Here is a 22,481-nt window from a genome sequence, read left to right as displayed (position 1 = left end):
ATTATCTTGCAGTTTTCATGGGTCAGGAATCTAGGTGTTACTTCACTGAGTCTTCTGCTCTAGTCATGAGTTTGCAATCAAAGTGTCAGGCTGCATTATCATCTTTAAGCTTGACTGGGGAAAGGTTCATTTCCAGACTCTTTCAGGTTGTAGGAAGAATTTATTACCTTGAGGTTGTAGAATGGAGGGCTCTGGCTTTTTGCCGGCTCTTGGCTGTGGGCCACCCTCAGGTCTTATAGACTGTCCACAGTTTTCAGAGTCACCCACAGTTTCTTGCCACATGGACTTCTCCAACACAGCTGCTTACTTCATCAAACTCATGAGAGAAGCCTGTAGCTCCAGGCTGCTAAGACAGTCTTATATAGTGTAACATAATCATGGCAATGATATCTCATCACCTTTGCTATATACTATTTGTTAGATTAAGCAAGTCATAGGTGCTAGCTACACTCAAAGGGAGGATGTCATAGAAAAGTGTGAACACCAGGAAATGGGAATCTTCGGAGATCCTTTAAAGTGTCCACCACACTGATCATTGGAAATAAACAAGAAAATAGAAAATTATTCACAAGTTGAAGAGATTAGTTGAATTCCTGAAACATCGTATTCTTTATCACATAAAATATTTTAACTGATCAAAATGTGAAAAAGAGAACTATATACAACACAGAAGCAATGGTGTGACTCTGGCATGCTCATTAGAAGGTGAAAATTACATTCATGAAACTGGCAAATTGAACAAGAAAAGCAAAAACTCTTGAGCTTTCCTATCTCTGTTGCATGATAATCCTGGAAAATGGCCGTTATGTCCTTTGGCAATGTGAGAGTATTTTTAGGAAAACACAATTTGATTTAAATTAATGATTATAATTTTCTACTAGGCAAATATAACAAAATATTTCATTCTTCAACATTCTTTCAACTGGTTAAAGAAATTATAGAGACTGTCTTTTGTATTATAAAATTAAAGGAAAAATATGTAGTTTGTTACTACTGTTCCATATTTCACAAGCAATCTTGAAGACCATTTTTTTGGCAATGAACCTATGTGGCTGCAAACATTTAGGCTCGTGATTAAAAGAATATAGAACCTCACCTGTATTAAAAATATTAATGCAGTTATTAACATTGAAAAACAACTGAATAAACAATAAACAAGCAAGGAGATTCAACAGTATAAAACATTGGTATGATTTTCTTTAAAAGAAAATATTATGTATCTAATAAAGAGCCAAATAATGCCTTTGTGGTATTAGCTGTGCAATATTTCATAAAACAAGAAGTGTCTAGATTTCATAGAAATTATTTCAAAAATTGATAATACATGATCAGTATATAAGACGGATTAAAAGAATAAATAATCTCTGTCAAGAATAGAGAATTAAAATGAAATGTTTAATGAGTAATAAAGTGGGAAAAGAAACAATACACAAGGGCTTGGTATGGTAGCTTATGCCTGTAATACCAACACTATGGGAGGCTGAGGCAGGTGGTATCGCTTGAAGCTGGGAGTTTGAGAAGAGTCTGGGCAACACAGTGAGACCCCCATCTCTACAATGATAATAATAATAATAATAATAAAGAAAAATACATTAAAAATTTAAAGTAGATATTACTCAGCTCATCTAAATTATTTCAGGGGCAAAGTCAAGGTGAACAACTAATACGCATGTTTGTGAACTACCGGAAGAATAAGCAGTTGAAATTAATGAGTATTGCATTGTTTTTATGCTGGTTTAGAAAGTAAGTATTTTGTGATGAGGGAAAAATTGATCACAATTCTTTCCCCTCTTCTCTCTCCCATCTTCCCTCTGCTAGGTAGGGAGAAATTACTAATTTTGAGGGAAGGTGAGCCAGAGAGCAGTTTCTCCCACTGGATGCAAGGCACTGGGAAGGACTGGGGAGAACAGCACATTCTTTAGGCAATCCTGAGTGAATCCCCAAAGATGTTTTCAGCAATCCCACTCCTTGTTCAGGTTGTTTTTTAAGAACAACTTTATTAACATATAATTCACATACCATAAAATTCACCTTTAAAGTGTATAATTTGGCAGTTTTGAGTATATTCAGAATTGTGCAGCCATCACAGTATCTGATTTTATAACATTTTCATCACCCCCAAAAGAAATCCTGTACTCATTAGGAGTCACTTTCCATTCCTCCCCCACATCACCAGCCACAAGCAACCACTAATCCACTTTATGTCCCTGTGAATTTGCCTGTTGTAGACATTACACAGCAATGGAATCATGCAGTGTGTCCCCTATACTTTATTATTTCAGTGAGGTTTCTGAAAAACCTACTTATGATCTATCTAAGAAAATCAATCATCTCTTATGTTTCAGACTTACTGTAGTATGTATTTCTTCTACTTTTTCCATTACCCGTGTGTCATAAATACTTTCAAATATCCATGTTAGCTCATACTGAATAGGATAATGTATTGCAGAGTTGCAAGTTGTTGACAACAAAATTTGACTTCCAAAGACAATGAAAGTAAAATGCTTGCTTGAACTTCAACTAACTTTGAAGGGAGTATGGCTACAATATATTTGACTACACAGATGGTTTTTACATTATCCTTTGATTACAGGATAAGGGAAACTGTGCTTCTAGTAGGAGTTAACTATATTTTAGAAACATTGTACATTTTTTCAATTGTTAAACTATTTTTTAAGTTTAGCTTATTCATTTTTGTTCTGGGAACCAGTAATTTTTGGCAGTCTGTTAAACATAATATTTAATACTGACTTGCCTAAGTAAAGAGATTATAAGCATCTAATGATAGACTTTTATTTTTGTTGTTCCTGGTTGTTGTAAATGAATATTATGAAAATATTTATAATAGTAAGTCTTATAAACATTTTTATAAAGTAGCCTCTTAAAAAGTGAGCTTTAAAGTTGAGGAATGGTAAATCTTTAGAGAAAAATGTAGTTTTATAAAGTAAGAGTCGCTGAGCATTGAGTTATTTTACAATAGAATCTACAATGAGAAGGTTTGTTATTTTACCGTCCTTCATAGTTTTACCATGTAGAATTCTCAATAGGCATTTGGGAAGCTTTTAATTTTCACCTCATTTTAAGTCTGTAGTATTTATGTGTATTATTCCTTTCCTTAATAAAATTGTACTTAAAGGATTTTTTGTTTTACATATGTGTCTTGGAATGATGATTTAAAGTATTCAGTGCAGCATAGTTGAAAAAGCATGGACTCTAGATCAGTCTGCCTCCATTCACATCTCTGTCCCACCCATCTTTAATGGTCTAACCTTGAGCAACTGACCTACACTCTCTGTGCTTTAACTTCCTCAACAACAATGTGAGATTATTAGTATCTATTAAATAGACCTGTTATGAAGATGAAATGAAGTGTGTATATATAATTATGTGCATAAAGCCTTTAGCACATGGTAAGTGCTTAATAATACTAGCTGTTTTATTCTCTGTGGAGTGAGTATAGGAACAGTTTGGAATAGCAGAGATAACTGAAGATTGTTCAATGAGAAATCTTCATAATTTTTCCTTTCATTTGGTGATTTTTTATGTATGATAAACAAACTTCAGTTTCATTTTCTGTATATGTTATGTGGCATATAAAATGATTTTATAACATATAGAAATATTGTATTTAGTTTTTTATTTTTTGAAATATTGTATTTAAAATCAATTAAGTGTGTTATGCAAAAGAGTGTGTTTGTTGCATTACAGTTTAAGAGTTAGGAAATAAATATTTTCTATTACTAAATTCTTTATTAGAAAATACAGCAAAAATGAATTCTTTATATATGTTGGCATTCTTCCTCTTTCCCTGTGACAGGGTTTTCAAGGTGACTTTGGAGACAGAGGCCCTGCTGGTCTTGATGGCAGTCCTGTGAGTACATTATGTTGGTCCAGTCTTGCATTCTAACATCATTCATACTTTATAGCACTGCACTTACAGTCCTTATTATAATATTTGTGAATAAACACTATTGGAAAAACAATCTCCACACGACTGTGCACATTCCAGTTTGTGATTTTTCAACTTGGGAAATAAGTCAAAAATATTTCAAATTTCATCATGACATTCAATCTTTAAATTAATTATTTTGATGGTGTTAAATAGGTATAACTGCTTAAGTAAAATATTAAAAATATATGATCACAATATTGGCTCTTATACATGAAAGTACCAACAAGACTTATATAAAAATTGTACACTCAGTGATTGCTCTTTGGATTCAAACCTGTCATTGATCCACCTTACTTCTTAGTGTTTTATGGAAAATTATTCTACTTTGGGATTTTTTAACTGTCAATGTTCAGATTGAGAAAGAGTTACTGTCCTAAAATTAGTTTAATTATATCATCAAAGAATGATGATGGATTGCTATTTTTTGGCACTAGGTAGAAACAGCTTTAGCTTTTGCCCTTAAAAAGCATCCAATAGCTATTTCCCAATCTATGCCATTTACATATTCTTTTCATAATTTTAAAGTGAGTTAGAAAAAACACAAAATCTCTGTAGCCTAAATTGGGAATAGTTCCAATAATTACACATAAGTAAATCACTAATATAAAGAGTTTAAAATAGTTTGTTTTTCTTCTTTTTTACTTCTGTTTTCCAAATTAAAACTATATTAGCTCATTCAGTGAATTCAGCCAAGGTTTCATTTGTTATAAGGCATAGCAGATAAGAGTAGAACTGATTTTCAAATACATTGTTAAAAACTTGAATGATGTTTTAAGTGGAATGTTTACCTTTATTTCTTGCACATGATTCTGAAGAGTATTTCAAGCATAATAAAGTAAACATTATTTATTTTTAATGCCATTTGTGCTCTTGTGTACCTAGTGTGAAGCCATTTTACATAATTTTTTGTCAGTTACTATCCACGAAGTCTATTAAGACTCCTAGAATATTTGAAGTTTTCTTTTAAATTATATTAATTATATAATTATATAAATTATATAATTATCTAAATATATAATTAATATTAATTATATCTTAATATATAATTGATTTATATAATTCAATTAATATTTAATTAATATTAATTATATAAATTATATTAATATTAACATTTTCCTAGAATATTTAAAGTTTTCTGCTCTTCATTTAAAATATAATAATGTTTCTTCAGAAGCGTTTTGAGTTTTTAAAATCTTTAAAATACAAGAGTCAATTGGATATATTTAGTTTACTGGTTTATAATCCCCTATAGTATATTCTCTGCCTTTGTTTCAGAACAGAATTTGAAATGCAAAAAAAGAAGGACATTCATGTACTTTGTGCCTTGTAAATAATGTGACAGTGACATAAAGTGAATTAGGAATTATCTTAAAGACTATAAAGTGTAATGACAATGAGTTCAAAAGACCAATCACAAATCAGCTGGAATATTTAATAATGATCATTAAAATCTGATACTTACATAAATAATTTAACAGTATTGAAAATTTTATAATTTTTATAGTGCCTTTACATATGACAAATTTTATTGTGATTTTTACAATGAGAAGAGATATTGGTATTTCTGTTTTAATGAGAAAAATGAAGATTAGAGAATTTAAATAGTGTACTTCAAAAGAGTCGATAGTGTTTTAAACCATCTGAAAATGCTTTTCTAATCCTACATGCTGACCACCTGTCTTTTCATAGAACAGATAGCCTAATTAAATGTACAGTGTTGATTATTGATGGGATTTACTTCCTTGGTTAAATACGTAGGAAACAGAGAGGACTCTACTTAAGCTAGAATTAAGTGGTAGTCCTGGCGTCCAAAAGCATTTAGCCAAGGGCACTTGTGAAGAACATAAACGGCCACCATGGGTTTGTCCTTCTCGGGAGGATGCATAAGATTAGGGGAGTTTCAGAAGTTAGCTATAATAGAAGGTACATTTTGATGTATTCTTAGCTAGAAAGTTTTTGTGTTTATCTTCAGAAATACCCTCAGTAGTTGGGAATCAAATTTAATAAGTATTGCACATTTCTTTTACAATAGGGACTTGTAGGTGGCACTGGTCCTCCGGGGTTTCCTGGGCTTAGAGTGAGTATCACTAAATATCATCATTCTTAAAAAAATATTTTATTGTGCAATTTATATATGTTAGATGTGTTTTTGAAACTTAGGAAAATGAGAAGTTTTACTGTCTTTATTGGTTATCAACCTTGATTAAATGTATTTTTCAACCAGATATGAATAATTAGGCCAGTAGTATAAGTCAAAAAATTAATGTATTTTATGATAAGAAAAAATAATGGTATATTTTTATAGACCTGTATGTATGTGTTTGTACCTGTACGCTAAAGGATACCTAAGACAAAAGTTTCCTCAAAAGCGTAAGACATAGAAGACCCACTTCTTTCCTTTTTAAAAAATTGTCAATTATTTTCAATACGTAATAGTTGTACATATTTATGGGGTATATTTGATATCTATTATAAGAAAAAATGTGTAATGATAAAAATTTGAATAATTGGTGCTTGTATCACCTCAAGCACTTATTATTTCTTTGTGTTAGGAACATTCTAATTTCCCTCTTTTATTTTATTTTGAAATCTGTGATCAACTATTGTTAAAAATAGCCACTCTATTGTGCTATGAAATACTAGATCTTATTCTTTCTAACTGTATTTTTGTATCTATTTATCATCCCTTTTATATCCTCCACCCCTACCCTTCTCATATATTTAGCTCCCACATATTTGTGAGAACATGTGTTAGTTACGTTTCTGTACCTGGCGTATTTCATTTAACATAATGTCCTCCAGTTCTGTTCATGTTGTTGCAAATGACAGAATCTCATTCTTTTTTATAGCTGAATAGTATTCTATTGTTTGTATGTACCACATTTTCTTTATTCATTCATCTATTGATGGACACTTAAGTTGATTCTGTATATTGGCTATTGTGAATACTGCTGCAATAAACATGGGAGTGCAAATGTCTGTTCAATATACTGATAGCCTTTCTTTCAGTCTTCTTTCCCTTATCTTTAGCTGTCCCAAAGCACAAGGTGACAGCTTGGTCAAAGAAGTCATGGCCGGGCATGGTGGCTCATGCCTATGATCCCAGCACTTTAGGAGGCCAAGGCAGGAGGGTTACTTGAGCTTAGGAGTTTGAGACCAGCCTGGGCAAGATGATGTGATCCCAACTCCACAACAACAACAACAAAAAAAAAAGAAAGAAAGAAAAAAGAAAATCAGCCTGGCCCACTGTGGCAGCATGGCAGTTCTGGTGAAGCCCCCTCCCTGCCATTTGGTTTCCTTCTGCCAAGTGGCTACAGGCTGCCCTTCAAATCTTCATTTGTCCCTTTTCACTTCTTGCAAAGCAAACCTTTGAGAGTTTGTTGGAAATGGCCTTTGATGACCAAAGATACTAGAGTGTGTGTGCTTTGTCCTGTATTGTGATGAATGAGAAATGCGGACTTCCAGCTCTTTTGTGAAATATGAGACAGACCTAAGAAGTAGGTCATCCAGGATAGGAGTGGTTCAGTGTTGGGGGTAGACAGTCACCCAGCCATACTCCATCAGGCCACCAGTGCATATTTGGCTGGTGATCTTCCAAGTGCATGAGACCTGCTGTTCACTGATTCTCCACCTCAGTTGGTGGCCTCCAAGATGGCAGCAGCACCCCTAGGGCCCTGTCTTCAGCATGTTACAAAGCCTCAGAGTGGAATTTCTTGCTAAGGCTCTATGTGGATGCTTTTCTTCCATGGCTTAAAGGAGACACTGTACTCTAAGCTTTTGACCTCATGCCTTGTGTAGTAAAAGAGATTTGGGGTTTTTTTTCTTTTGTTTTTGAGAGGGTTGCATTTTGTTTTTGTTTCCTTTTGTTTTTGTTTTGGCCTTTCCTCTTTGTCTTTTCATGTAGACCAGATATTTGAAAGGGCAGACAATGGCTAAAGGTATAATGTGCAGCTTGTTTATATATTATTTTGGGAAACTTACCTTGGATAGGAAGTGGAATTGTGGATTCTCCAGGCTGGTGCTGGCACACTCAGCCTTCGCCCTTTTCCTCCAGTTCAGTACCTACTGTTTCTCCTTTCAAATATGTGATTGTGCTAGCTCTTTCCATAGGGAAGAATTCTCCTTATTTAAATAAAAAAGTAGTTTAAAAAATAAAGCTGAGAAAAATGTTTCAATTAGCCAAGTGAGGTAGAGCACACCTGTAGTCTCAGCTACTTAGGAGGCTGAGGTGAGAGCTTCTCTTGAGCCCAGGAGTTAGAGGCAGCAGTGAGCTATGATCATGCTGCTGCACTCCAGCCTAGGTGATGAAGCAAGGCCCCATCTCTCTAAAAAAAAATCAAATAAATAAAAATAAATAAGTCAGGAGCTCCGTTATTGGAACTGTGGTAAAATTTAAGTCAGCATAAGCTTTAACTTGCCATCTTGGGATAACATGAATATGGGATTTAGAGTCAAAGAACCTGTGTGAGTCTGAAACATTTAAACTTTTCTCTAACATAATGGTAAGATTTGTAGTAGTACTAATAATAAAATTACTGAGGGCGCCTCACATTTATTTACTATTTTCAGTGGACTGGCCACAATTGTTAAGTCATTGCATTCTCAGATCAACCCATGACTACTGAGCTGATAAGTGTTTGAGCCCAGATTTGAAGCCAGGTGATCCAAATCCAGAGTCCAGAATTTTGTTGGGCTGTACCACCTCCTTAAAACTTATACTCCCTTAAGTGTATATTATCTACCTTATAAGATTTCTTTAGTCCTTCCTGAGAAACTCTATGTGATGGTGGAACACAAACTGACTTTTTTTTTTTTTTCTGAGAACTTAGAATAGGGTTAAACCTGTAGGTATTAGTCAATGGGTAGAGAAAGGAAGTAAGCAAAAGGAGTTAGATTCCAAAGATGCTCTTCATGCAGTTTTTATTTAATCTATTAGCATGGAGTTGATTAGCTAAAAAGCTTCTGTTATTACTCTCAAAATTAAGACCAAATTTTTAAAATATGGCCCAAGATATCTAGTCTGGTTTGGTTCTTATCCACATGTTCATTACATACTATTTGTATACTAGCAAAGCTGTTAATTCTCAGATGCCATGCAGCAGCATCTTTGCTACAAGGTTTTGCACATGTTTGTCTACCTGAAACACTATCTCTACTTTTCTGCTCCAACACTTAGCACGCTACCTGGCACATAAAAGTACTCAGGAAAAATAACTGAATCTTCTGTATTTTCTCTTTCTCCATTCACCTTTCAGTTCATGGGAAGAGATTCTACAGAAAAGGAAATGGCTAATGATAACTGTATTAGTCCATTCTCACACTGCTATGAAGAAATAACTGAGACTGGGTAATTTATAAAGGAAAGAGGTTTAATTGACTCACAGTTCCACATTGCTGGGGAGGCCTCAGGAAACTTACAGTCATGGTGGAAGGCAAGGAAAAGCAAGTGCCTTCTGTAGAGGGTGGCAGAGTGAATGCAAACAGGGGAAATGCCGGATGCTTATAAAACAATCAGATCTCATGAGCCTCACTTACTATCGTGAGAACAGCATGGGGCAACCATCTCCATGACCAAATTATGTCCACCTGGTCCAGTCCTTGGCCTGTGGGGGTTATGGGAATTACAATTCAAGATGAGATTGTGGGTGGGGACATAGCCAAACCATATCATTCTGCCACTGGCTCCTCCCAAATCTCATGTGAGGACACATTTCAAAACACAATCATGCCTTTCCAACAGTCCCCCAAAGTCCTAGCTCATTCCAGCATTAACCCAAAAGTCCAAGTCCAAAGTCTCACCTGAAACAAGGCTAGTCCCTCCATCTATGAACCTGTAAAATTGAAAGCAATTAGTTACCTCCTAGATACAATGGGGGTACAGGCACTGGGTAAATACTCCCATTCCAATTAGGAGATATTGGCCAAAACAAAGGGGCTACAGGCGCCATGAAAGTCCAAAATCAAGTAGGGCAGTCATTAAAACTTAAAATTCCAAAATGATCTCAATTTGACTCCATGGCTCACATCCAGGTCACACTGATATAAGAGGTGGGTTTCCACAGCCTTGGACAGCACCACCCTGTGGCTTTAAAGGGTACAGACCCCCTCCCAGCTGCCTTCATGGGCTGGCATTGAGTGCCTGCGGCTTTTCCAGGTGAATGATGCAAGCTGTTAGTGGATCTACCATTCTGGGGTCTGGAAGTTGGTGGCCCTCTTTTCACAGCTCCACTCAAAAGTGCCCCAGTGGGGACTCTGTGTGGGGGCTCTGACCCCACATTTCCCTTCTACACTGTCTTAGCAGAGATTCTCCATGAGGGCGTCACCCCTGCAGCAAACTTCTGCCTAGACATCCAGGCATTTCCTTACATCCTGTGAAATGTAGGCAGAGGTTCCCAAACCTCAATTATTGACTTCTGTACACCTGCAGGCTCAACACCACGTGTAAGTAGCCAAGGCTCAGGGCTTGCACCCTCTGATGCACCAGCCTGAGCTCTGTGTTGACCCCTTTTAGCCACAGCTGGGATGCAGTGCACCAAGTCCTGAGACTGCACAAAGCAGCGAGGCCCTGGGCCCAGCCCAAAAACCATTTGAGAATTAACCATCAGATAGTAAGAGCCATCTTTGTAGTCCTCATCTCTTCTAAATTGATACAGATGGTCCTTTCTACTTTTCAAAGTAGTTTCGTATACATATCTTATTTGCTCCTCAATGAATTGTAATGTAAATAAAGCAGTTATTGTTACTTCCATTTTACATTCATTACTTTTAAAAATTAAAACAACATGAGCACCTACCAAATGGCTGAACTAACTGCTAGGCCTAATAATATGAACAAGTTAAGATTCCTATTTTTGGCAATATTACAATCTAATGGCATAGAAAGAAAAATAAGTAGTGTCATATACTGTGATTGCTGCTATAATGGATTAAATGTAAAACCACTGAGAAAGGAGCAATTTGTGTTATCTTGGAAAGTCAGAGTAGGCTTCACAAAGGAGATATTTTGGGGGCTATATCTTGAAGATTGTATACGAATGGGGTGGGGTGAAAGGGGGAAGAGGGTTCTTTAGATACAAAAATGCTGTGTTCAAATACACAGAAGATGGGGGAAAATGAATGTTTGGGAATGGAAAGAGGAGTAGTGGGATTGTAGCATAGGAAGTAGGGGGTTGGGAGCAGAATGGAAGGAATTGAGGTTTTGAAAGTAATTGGGAAGGATTATGAAGAACCTTTATATTGCATAGTAAACAACTTGTCTGCTTGCCCAGAGCAGCAGCCTCTGCTTTATCTCTCAGGTGTTCCCTTCCAGCAGGTTTAGTTTCTGATAAAAGATGCTATTGCTTTAACTAAATTATTTTTTCCATGCAGTTGGTCATCATTGTTATATGCTTTCTTAGACTAGTGACAATGTGTATCACGTATGAGTATGATGGGTGTGATTAAAAAGAACCATGTGGAACTCACAGTCCTTTCTGCAGTATACTCATGTGAACTCTTATTAATTGGCCAGTGACTGCTCTTTTTAATATAAATAACTTATCCTTTGGGTCTCTCTATTTCTTTGACTTTAATTCAGAAGTTCTCAGAGGAGCTGTGTGGGAGGCGCCTCTGTCTCTGATACCATATCCCAAACACCCTCAGCAAAGCTCCCATGCACGAAAGTATTTCTTCTGTCTGTTCCACATTCTTGTGGAAGATGAGTTGGTAGGTAGGGAATGCTGAAGGACTTTCAGGTTACCTTTGTAGAACTGAGAACTGAGTTACTTTCAGAAGGCTATAGTTTCTCAGGAGTAGAATTTCCACTCAATCTGTGACATGCTGTTTCTTGGAAATTTCGATTCCATAGTATTCAATTTTACTTTATAGTTCTTTATTTTTCTAAATTCATTATAATGTATTTTTCATATCTCCCAATACTTATCATTAGGTGATTTTTCTTATAGAGTCACTGAAAAGTAAAATAGGATATTATACATACAAAGTATATTCATCTGAAGATGCCAGTAATATACTTACTGAAAAAGTATTATTTTATCTATGAAGAAAACAACAGGACACAAAGAAAGATTTTTTTGTGTGTTTGTTAAGATAGTCCTTTCCATACTTTCTTGGATTACTTTTGCACAATTTCCAAACATAGATATTTTTGTATTTTTCTAACCTATCATAAGTTTTAAAGCTCTGAACTTTGAATAAACTATCCACTGTAATCATAAGCATAAGTTTTCCTATTGACATAATTTGAAATTACAAGCATGATGTATTAATATTGCATATCTGTTAAGTTGGAAAGTATTACCCTTTGCCTGTAACAGTGTTATATATTTCAGGATTAAACATGTTAGAAATAATTTATCATAGTTATATTTCAAAGACTTTAAGACTCATCCATATGATGTCATATTCTCCATTCTGAAATTTGTATTATATAAATGTAGACAATTAGAAATGCTGTTATGTTGGGATATTGAGCTCTAGAAGTCACCATTTCAAATTAATCCCTTCAGTATTCATTCTACACTTTATTTCAGAACCGTTATCTGCCAGTTATTATGTTGGGTCTGGGAAATTAAAAAAGCAAATGGGACATGTTTTTCTGCTGTCACAAAATGCACAGACTAGGAAGGCAGAAAAAAAAAAAAGTACAGTGCTGTGTACTAAGTAGTGAAGTAGAATGGCATTCTAGTACTGGTAACTGTCTTGTCAAAGGTTCTGAGCATTTGATAAGGGAGAGCATGTCCACTGCAGCTAGAACGGAGGATTTCGGGGAGGGAGAAGTAAAGGGGAATGGAAATGAGGACAATGGAAGGAAAGGAGACCGGAAAGATTGATGGAGGTCTGATAGAGAGGGCCTAGATGCTATCCTAAGAAATTGGAATTCTAACTACAAGGGGTAACATTTTTGGCATTTCACAAATGCAACTTCAAGAGTTCCTTAATATTTCAAAACTAAAAAGAGAAGTTTGAACTAACTTGGATTTCCATTATAAAGAGTAGTAAGGAAACCAGGCAAAGAAAGGTAGTGAGTGAAAGAAGAAAAATGAGACCTCAATGACACAGAAATTATAACTGATCCCAAACCACCAAGAAGTGCCATTTTGTTTTGCAAATTTTTCTTTCATACCCTTATGTTGCTATTGCCCTTTGTTTTCTAAGATGACATATTGAAAGAGTTTTTTCTGTCTCTTGCTTGTGGGAGATAATAGTGGTAATGTTTCTGAGGAATTAGAGCATTAAATTGATGTTAGAGATTATGTCTTTTTTCTCTTTTTTTCTTCAACAGTGTCTTGTACATATTATGCTTAGTAAATATTAAATGATGAATAAATGAGATAAGCCCAGCCAGCCTTTTGTTTGCCTCTGAGTTTATCCCTGAAATTATGATAAATTTTCTCATTCTACAAATTGGAAATTATAAAATCAAATCATTAGGATGTCTGGCACATAGTAACTGCTCAATAAATATTGGCTGAATAAGTGGGTGAAATAAAACTCTAAGACAATCAAATGAAGTATCTGTTGACTATTTCCTGGGAGCATGGCACTGAAATATTTTTTAAAGGTCTCATCTAGTTGGAGAAATATTGCAAGATGAATGTCATGGACAGTATCATAGGAGCTCAAAGGAGGAAAGAATCTCTGTGGACTAGACAAATATGAAAAGGTTTCCGAAAAATGATGGACTTTACTAAAGTTTGAAATATTGGTATGATTTATAAATGTAGAGAGGAAAATAAGTTGTTGAAGAACAAGGCACGTGTAGGAGCTTAGTAAGATGACTGTTTTGGGTTCATTAATTTACTAATTCTGCCACATTTTCTTTCTAATCCTAATGAATGATTAATGGTGCACTTCTTTCTTACTGTTTTTCAGGGCAGTGTTGGCCCTGTAGGACCAATTGGACCTGCTGGAATTCCTGGCCCAGTGGTATGGTTCTATTTGTATAATGGATATTTCCCTTTAATCTCTCTATGATATCACAAAATGTCACCTTTTTTCATAGGGTCTTTCAGGGAATAAAGGACTACCTGGAATCAAAGGTGATAAGGTGATTTAAATATTAATATTATAAAAATAATTTTTTAATCACATTTGTCTTTTACTTTTCAGTCAACACAATTTATGAAATATTTTGTTTTTATGGAGTCTAATTTGTAGTATCAATTATATTAGTTTTCCTCAGAAGTAAGAAAAATAGAGAAATTATTCTTTTATAATGAATATTTGCTTTCTTATAATATTGCCATGTTTGTGATACATAAGTATCTTTGCATGAAATTGTGCTTTCCAGGGTGAACAAGGCACTGCAGGAGAGCTAGGAGAACCAGGGTATGCTGGAGACAAGGTAATGTTTATACCATTAATTTTATGTAAATATGAAAAAGTGTAAATTCAAAAGAAAGAACTGCTTATTATTTTATCCATGTCTTGTGTTAGAATGTGGTATCAGTATGGTTTTAAGTTCTTGTTTGAAACTTTTTTCTCAATATTTTAGCATACTTTATGAAATTTGTTAGCAGTTTGTAAATAGTGGTATATCTACCTTTTGTGCTATAATAACTTTCTCTTCTTTCTGTTATTCTCTTCTTTTAGGGTGCTGTTGGTTTGCCAGGACCACCAGGGATGAGAGGAAAGCCAGGGCCTTCAGTAGGTTTGAACTTTTGCTTTGCTCTTTGTAATTGACAGAGTGCATGCGATGGCATGAGTCTCGACACTGTTGATCTAAGTAGGGTATAAGCCTACTGAGCATTTGCCTCCTCAGTTTCAGAATATAGCAAATCCCTCAAGTATTCAGTTCACATTCCGTAGACTTTTGGACTTCCCTCTACTCCCAACCCTAGGCCAAAGCCAAGTTTCTGAGAGTCCTAAAGATCTTGGTCATATTATTCTACTGAATAATCTATTATAGACAATATTTAAATTAAACCAATAGGCTTTGAAGCCAGAAAATATGAAGCATCTTAAATAATATTTTAACTTTTCAAAATATCAGTTTTATTAAGGAAACAGTCTGAAGAAAAGGTAGCATGTTTGCACTGTCTTGTGGACCAAAATATTCTAAATCCTTATTTTTTTTTCTAACCCTTGGATATCAATTAGATGAAAGAAAAAGATACCTTATATTGCTGTTAACATAAAACTCAAAAAATTGTAAATCAAAATTACTTAATTATTAGAGCTATTTAAATAAAATGATTAAAACATGAGACAAAATATATTTCTAAATATTAAAAATCATAATTATTATAGCTGACATTTACTGACTACACAATACCAGGCAGTATTCAAAGGACTATACATCTAAATTAATCTTCACAACAATCCTACAAACTTGGTACTATTATTATTCCTATTTTTTATATTAAGAAAATTGAGACACAGTGTTAGAAAATGCCTAAGGTCACCTGGGTAGCCACCAGTTACTTAGTAGGTGACCATTCAGAAAAACCTAGGCAATCAGGTATGTCCGAGTTTATGCTTTTAGCTACTGTGCCATACTGTTTTAGGGTTTAATATTTTAAGACGGTTTTAGGATTTTAATATTGATTACAGCTCCATGAAGGTAAAGGTGATTACAGATAGAAAAAATTAGATATAGGATTCAATTCTACAAAAAAGATAGAGATGATTATACATATAAAAATACATATAGGATTATAATTTATTAATGTCACATTAAAACATACATTTAAAAATAAGAGTGTTGTGTTCCTGAGCAGTTTATTGTCTTCCCTCTAGCTCTACCCTTCCATCTAAGGATTGTTTATTTTTTTTAATCTCAGGAAGCAGTGTTAAATTACAGAACTTTACCCCGTTCTTTGTGACTTCTAACAGTGATAGTATTTTATATACATCTCTTCGGAATTATTTAACCCAAAGAACAATTTTTGGCATCTTTTCGATGAAATGTTAGTGGTGACCTTTGCTTACAGTAGTTTTTTGCCCTGGGTTTATTGCCATAAGGGCTTAACCTAGTAAGCCATGTACCCTCCCTTGTACCCTTGAGTTGAATCTCAGAAGCTCTAGAGTGCATAAACTGGATCATGAGAATAGATCATGAAGCTAACAAACTACTTCTGTTTTTCAAGGATGGTTCTTAAACCATATAAAGACAGTCTGATGTGCAGTGATTGGCAAAATAAGACCTTTTTTACATATTTCTTTTTTTTTTTTTTTAATAATGTGACAGTTTTCTATCCCTTGACCAAATAGGATGAAATGATACAATACATGCTCTAAGGGCACTATTAACTAATAAATAATATAAGTATTATTCTTTTGTACCTTACAATTAACTTTTTGAGAAAACTAGAGTTAAGTATCATGCTTACACAAGGCAAACCATTTTAGTGTTCCTTACTCTTTGATTAAATTTCTATTTATAACACATTTATGGGAGTAAAAAAAATCATTGGCTAGAGAGACAAAGACCTGGATTCTGGTCCTAGCTCTGGCACTTAACCTACTAGCTAGGGTATTTAACCTTGGGTATTTAACTACCATGGTACCAGTTTCTCTTGTTTAAAATTAAAGTTAGGGCCACGCGTGGTGGCTCATGCCTGTAATCCCAGCACTTTGGGAGGCTGAGGCGGGCAGATCACGAGGTCAGGAGTTCGAGACCACCCTGACCAACATGGTGAAACCCCATCTCTACTAAAAATACAAAAATTAGCCAGGTGTAGTGGCACACACCTGTAGTCCCAGCTCCTCAGGAGGCTGAAGCAGGAGAATAGCTTGAACCCGGGAAGCAGAGGTTGCAGTGAGTCAAGATTGTGCCACTGCACTCCAGCCTGAGTGACAGAGTGAGATTCCGTCTCAAGAAAAAAAAAGAAAAAAAGAAAGTTAGGCCATATCGTATGTAAGGTTCCGTATAGTCCTGTGATTATGATGTTTTTCTCTTTTAGAAATAGTACTTATTAATATTCCTCTAGTGTAAGCTAAAGAAAAGACAGAGAGCCTATTTCACCTTTAACACATTATCTTAAAGCCCTTAGTATTTTTTTTCCTGAAAGAAGTCACAATAAATGCTAATGATGTTCTTTTAGGGCAGGGAGCAAGAGACAGTGAGAGTGAGTCTTTTACTTACTCGTTTTACACCTTTGTGTACTGTTCTAATAAAGAAAATTAATGTCAGCAGGAATTACTTTGATAGGGAGATAATTGATTTTTTATTTGTCTTACCAAACTTTTGCAAACACTTTGGGCCGAAGGTAAGATAGGCATTCATGAATTAAAATTAGTGAGATAGCCTTGTCTTTAGTCTCTTGTTGTATCCATTACTTGTTTGTATCTTTTTGTCTTAATTTAAAAAAATGTTTTCGGAGACAGGGGAGACCCTGTCACAGCTCACTGCAGTCTCCAACTCTTGGGCTCAAGTGGTCCTTTCACCTCAGCCTCTCAAGTAGCAAGGACTGCAGGTGCTCACCACTATGCCCAGCTAATTTAAAAAAAAAAAAAAATTGTAGAAACTGGGTCTTGTTTTGTTGCCCAGGCTAGTCTTAAACTCCTGGCCTCAAGCGATCCTCTCACCTTGGTCTCCCAGAGTGTGGGATTATAGGTGTGAGCCACTGCACCTGGCTCTATATATTATTAATAGAAAAACTGTAGATATTTGACCAGGAAAACTTTGCTTTTTATGGAAGGAGACACTTGTTTGATGAAAAGTTGCTTATGCAGAATCAGTTATTATATTCAGAAACAAACTCCCACACTCAATTATATAAGTTAATGCCTACCTAAAATATTTGTTTACTGTCATGGAAAGAATGCCAACATCATAAGGATGTCTTCCCTATTTTATAGATCCTACTTTTAATTTTCTGTTACCTAAGAGGTTGGTGTTACTAACTAATATTGTTTCCAAGTAGATCTAAGTTGTAACATGAAATAATATTTTCAAGATATAAGAAAGAATGTCCTGATTTGGAAAGTTGGTACAGTTCTTGAATAGGAAAGCTTTTGCTCTATAAGTATTTTAAAAAAATAGAGAAAACTACCACTCTGAGGTTGTCAGTAAATACACTTTCCTTTAGACCAAGAAAACAAACACAATTTTTATGCCCTATCCATTTTTTAGCTAGAGGTTTTTGTCATTTGTAGATGTTTATTTAATATTAGTCAGTTATCTATAGATAAGTAACTTTAAGTAACTTCTAAGTTACTTAAAATGTCAGCTTTTATAAAGGAAAATTGACATTCATAGGAAATTTGCAATCGAAGGTTTTCAAAACAAAAAATTATTCTGAAGAACAAATAAAATCATGACACAATTTCTGTTTTTAAATATCTGATTGTCAATTAGCTTTTCTGAAAACAAAGCCCTAGGGTATTGCTATTTTATCCTCACTGCTTAGAAACTTAGCTTTGTGGTTGGATTTTGCCACTAGAGGGCTCCAATGAGAGCCCCTCGCCCCTATCTCTGTCTCTTTAAAGAGAGATGCTTGTCATTTTGAGAACTTCAGTATACTGATTCTGACGGATCACAGATTTTGTTTTTGTTTATTTGGAAAGGGAAACTTAAATGAGCCTTTCCATAGTATTTCACTGCCTTCCTGTAGATTTGATTGCAGTAGTTGTATGGTGTCCTGTTTTATGTCCAGATACCTCAGCACTGAGAATGAATTAAGTGCATATTGGAAACTGTGCTTTAGGTTTTGGAAAATGGGCAATTCCATATTGTAACTTGCAAGTTTAGGTGATCTGAGGCTTATTTAAATTAAATTTGAAACTTAATATGACAGAAATAATGAATGCAATAGTTTTTCTTATGAAAATAGATATATCAGACTACTGTCCTCCCTTTCCAAACTTTCATCTCTTGAGAGCATTGCTAGCCTTCGCTAGTTTCAGGCTTTATGCCTACTTCTCTCTCCTGTCACTTTCTCCTTTAACCCTGATATCACATCTTTATCATGAATGTCAGAAACTAGCTTCAGAGAGATGAAAACTGAATCCTCAAAACTTCAGTTAAAGAATGAAAACAATCTAGGAATTCTGTGTATGAGCCAGGAAAGCAGCAAGGGTGTGAAGAGAAGAAATAATGATTGTAAAATTGGTTGACATTTAATGAGTACTTCATATGTCAGACATTCTGCTTAGCACTTTACATATATTATCTAATTTAACTTCCAATGACTCTTTGAGAATGTTACTACTATAATTATTATTTCTATTTTATTGATGAGAAAACTGAGGCTTAGAGAGATTAAGTAACAAGGATTTCAATCCAGGTGAGTCTTAATTACTATTTCAGGCCACTTACAGTATCAAAGGAGAGAGGGATTTTCAGAGACAGCCCTGGGACTGTGGTTATTTATAAAAGCAGTTTCTCATCTAGAATTCCCTATCTTGTTGAGTCCAGCTTTATTGTCTTATCTCTGTGAAACATGCATAAACACACAATTTTTTTTCTTGATTTGAGCACTTGACTCATTAATTTGTTTATATCACTAACACTTGAGTGAATGTATATTAAACCCATAAACATCTTATTTAAAAACTTTTACAGTAATGATGGTTACAAATTTTTCTAAAAAGTCATTACAACCTTGTTTGACATGATAATATAATGACTACTATTTCTTTACCATATGCCTGTTTCTTCTTTTAATTGTGTTTTTTAAGTTAATGTTTATACTTTGATCCTCCCCCCCATTTTAGGGCCAAACAGGTGACCCAGGACTCCAAGGACCATCTGGCCCTCCAGGACCAGAGGTAAAATATGGTGGAAAGATAATAAATTTGAAACAAAATGGTGGAAATTAAACTTGTTGGGTAAAACATATTTAAACATAGGAAGCTTAAGAAAGATCGTCTTTAAAGTTTGTATCTCTGTAAATAGTTTGGACTAAATTTTTTCTGTTGTGTCACGAGGTATGCAACAGGGATCCTAGGGAAACAGAAAAACGCATTAGCCACATTTTCACACTGATTAGGATCACAGCTGATTTATTTGTTCTGCACAGCTATTAATAACAAGTACTTGAGACTTGGAACCAAATTTCAGGAAAGAAACTCCACTGAATTATTAATGCAAAATATTTCCAATTATTGCTATATCCATATATCATTGAAATCTCATACAGTATTCTAAAACAAATACAATTAAGTCTGTAGTACATATATCAAATTTGTTTGTATATACTTTAAAATTTGTGACTTTGGTTTAATGGTTGATACAGAGTGGCTTTCGTTTCTAAAATTCTATATAGAACATAAGCTTCTGAGATGAAACATTTGGATTTAAAAAATCATACTATGAGTCAGAACTATGAGTCAAAGATATATTACATGGAGATGAAACTTCTGAAGCTCACTCTAGTTTCAAAAATACATGCCTATATTGATATGTGTGTGCCTGTGGGTGTCTACAGACACACACATACACACAAGCACACACATATCAGTGTACATACATATTTAATTCAGAGTCGTAGATTCAGCAGGAGGCTGAGAAAATAATTGGCATCAGAATAAATAAGTTAGAGCAATAATGTCATAGTGTCAGAGTGGTAGGCAGAGTTTCTAAGACTACTGCTGTACTGATGCTGTCTCCCTCTCTTTGTAAACCATAAGATCTACTTCGATTGCTTCGCAGCTGTCCTTCAGGGTTGGCTGATTTTTTTGGAAAATGCCTATTCTTACTTACTGTATGATTTAAAAACACATTGGGTATTGATAGTTCAAAAATCTAAAAAGCAGGCGGGGCATGGTGCAATCCCAGTACTTTGGGAAGCTGACGTGAGAGGATCGCCTTGAGTCCAGGAGTTCGAGACCAGCCCTAGCAACACAGTGAGACCCTGGTGCTTTAAAAAAAAAAAAAAAAAAAAAGGTTTTAAAAGTTAGCCAGGCCTGGTGGCTCACACCTGGAGTCCCAGCTACTCGGGAGGCTGAGGTTGGAGGATCACATGAGCCTTGGGTGGCACCACTGCACTTCAGCCTGGGTGACAGTGAGACCCCTTCTTAAAAAAAAAAAAAAAGAAGAAGAAGGAGAAATCGGCCGGGTGCGGTGGCTCAAGCCTGTAATCCCAGCACTTTGGGAGGCCGAGACGGGCGAATCACGAGGTCAGGAGATCGAGACCATCCTGGCTAATACGGTGAAACCCCATCTCTACTAAAAAATACAAAAAAACTAGCCGGGCAAGGTGGCGGGCGCCTGTAGTCCCAGCTACTCGGGAGGCTGAGGCAGGAGAATGGCGTAAACATGGGAGGCGGAGCTTACAGTGAGCTGAGATCCGGCCACTGCACTCCAGCCTGGGCGACAGAGCGAGACTCCGTCTCAAAAAAAAAAAAAAAAAAAAAAAGAAGAAGAAGAAGAAATCGTCTTCGAAACTTCATTGTACTTAGTTTTATATCAATAGAGAGGAAACAGGAAGTAAAATACAGTAGTATATTGATCTCTGCATTCTGATAAGAAGGAAATTGAGTAATACTTCAGATTAGTATAAGCTTCTCCATATGAGCCTACAATTTTTATTCTAATTATTTTTAATGAAAGCTTTCCTGGAGTGAATAGTATTTACACTCTTGTCATACTGAGGATAAAGAATCTATTTTAATTTTCATTATCTTTAAAGGTTATTATTATGACTGTATTGCCCCATTATTACTGCAGTTACAGGTAATATGTACACTAGAAACGTCTATGTTGCCTCCTTGCTGTCATTATGGTTTTCAGTCATTTTTCTTCTTTCTCATAAAGCTTGGTTAAAGGATGCGTAAGCGATGTTTTCACTTACTACTTGATCTTCCAAAGATGTTTCTTTATTTCTCTCTTCCCTTTAAAATTTCATAATATCCATCAACACTGAAAACATTGTGTCATTATCTCTGATTTCAGCACCACTAATATAAGCTCCTGAGCCCCAGCCTTTTCAGAGTACCAGTCCTTCCTCTTCACCTGTCTTAAGTTTTTCCATGGAGCTAAAAATGTAACCTGTACTCTCTCAAGAACTGATGCTAGATTGTTTTGGGAAACAGGGTCTAATCCAAGGAGCATAACTTTTTCTTGATCATAAAAATATAGTACCTAGGCAACTATATATGAGACAACACTTCTATCCAAATCCTTCTCAACATTAAGCTTTTAATGAACTTGCAGGTCCAAGAATTTTAAATAGTATATTTAGTAGTAAACCAAGCCTGAAAACTTTCTGCTTGTATAGCGGATGAATTTTTCTCAGGTAAAGGGTCTTATGCATTGTGCTAAATTCAGACTTTATCCTGTATGCATTGACCAAAGATATTTAAGCAAGAGAATGAAATTATCAGACTTGTGCTTTATGCAAGGCAGCAGGGGGAAGGATAAAAGAGAAGAAGGGAAGGAGGGGTGCCAAGGAGACAAACTAAAGGTTATTTAGAAGGATGGTGCAGCAGAGCAGGGGATTGATCATGAGGTCCTGTGACAATAGAGAGAAAAGGATAGCTTAAAGAGAGAACTAGAAAATATAATTCACAACACATAAAACAATTAGTTTAGCTCATTCCAATTGTGAGAGAGAGGAATAAAAGGCAATTTTAACGCTTCTTG

At 35.2% G+C, this 22,481-nt stretch overlaps 1 protein-coding gene across 1 annotated transcript in view; it reads left to right on the top strand.

The window, feature by feature from the left end:
- COL24A1 (collagen type XXIV alpha 1 chain) overlaps positions 1-22,481 on the top strand; it is a 392,112-nt gene that overhangs the window by 110,507 nt on the left and 259,124 nt on the right. The window contains exons 13-19 of the mRNA XM_025390892.1: positions 3,818-3,871; positions 5,985-6,029; positions 13,826-13,879; positions 13,956-14,000; positions 14,244-14,297; positions 14,546-14,599; positions 19,613-19,666. Coding sequence (XP_025246677.1) covers positions 3,818-3,871; positions 5,985-6,029; positions 13,826-13,879; positions 13,956-14,000; positions 14,244-14,297; positions 14,546-14,599; positions 19,613-19,666 — 360 coding nt within the window. The remainder of the gene's footprint in view (positions 1-3,817; positions 3,872-5,984; positions 6,030-13,825; positions 13,880-13,955; positions 14,001-14,243; positions 14,298-14,545; positions 14,600-19,612; positions 19,667-22,481) is intronic.

This window comes from Theropithecus gelada, chromosome 1, assembly GCF_003255815.1.
Source record: "Theropithecus gelada isolate Dixy chromosome 1, Tgel_1.0, whole genome shotgun sequence".
NCBI lineage: Eukaryota > Metazoa > Chordata > Mammalia > Primates > Cercopithecidae > Theropithecus > Theropithecus gelada.
This window is presented reverse-complemented; position numbering and strand designations above follow the sequence as displayed.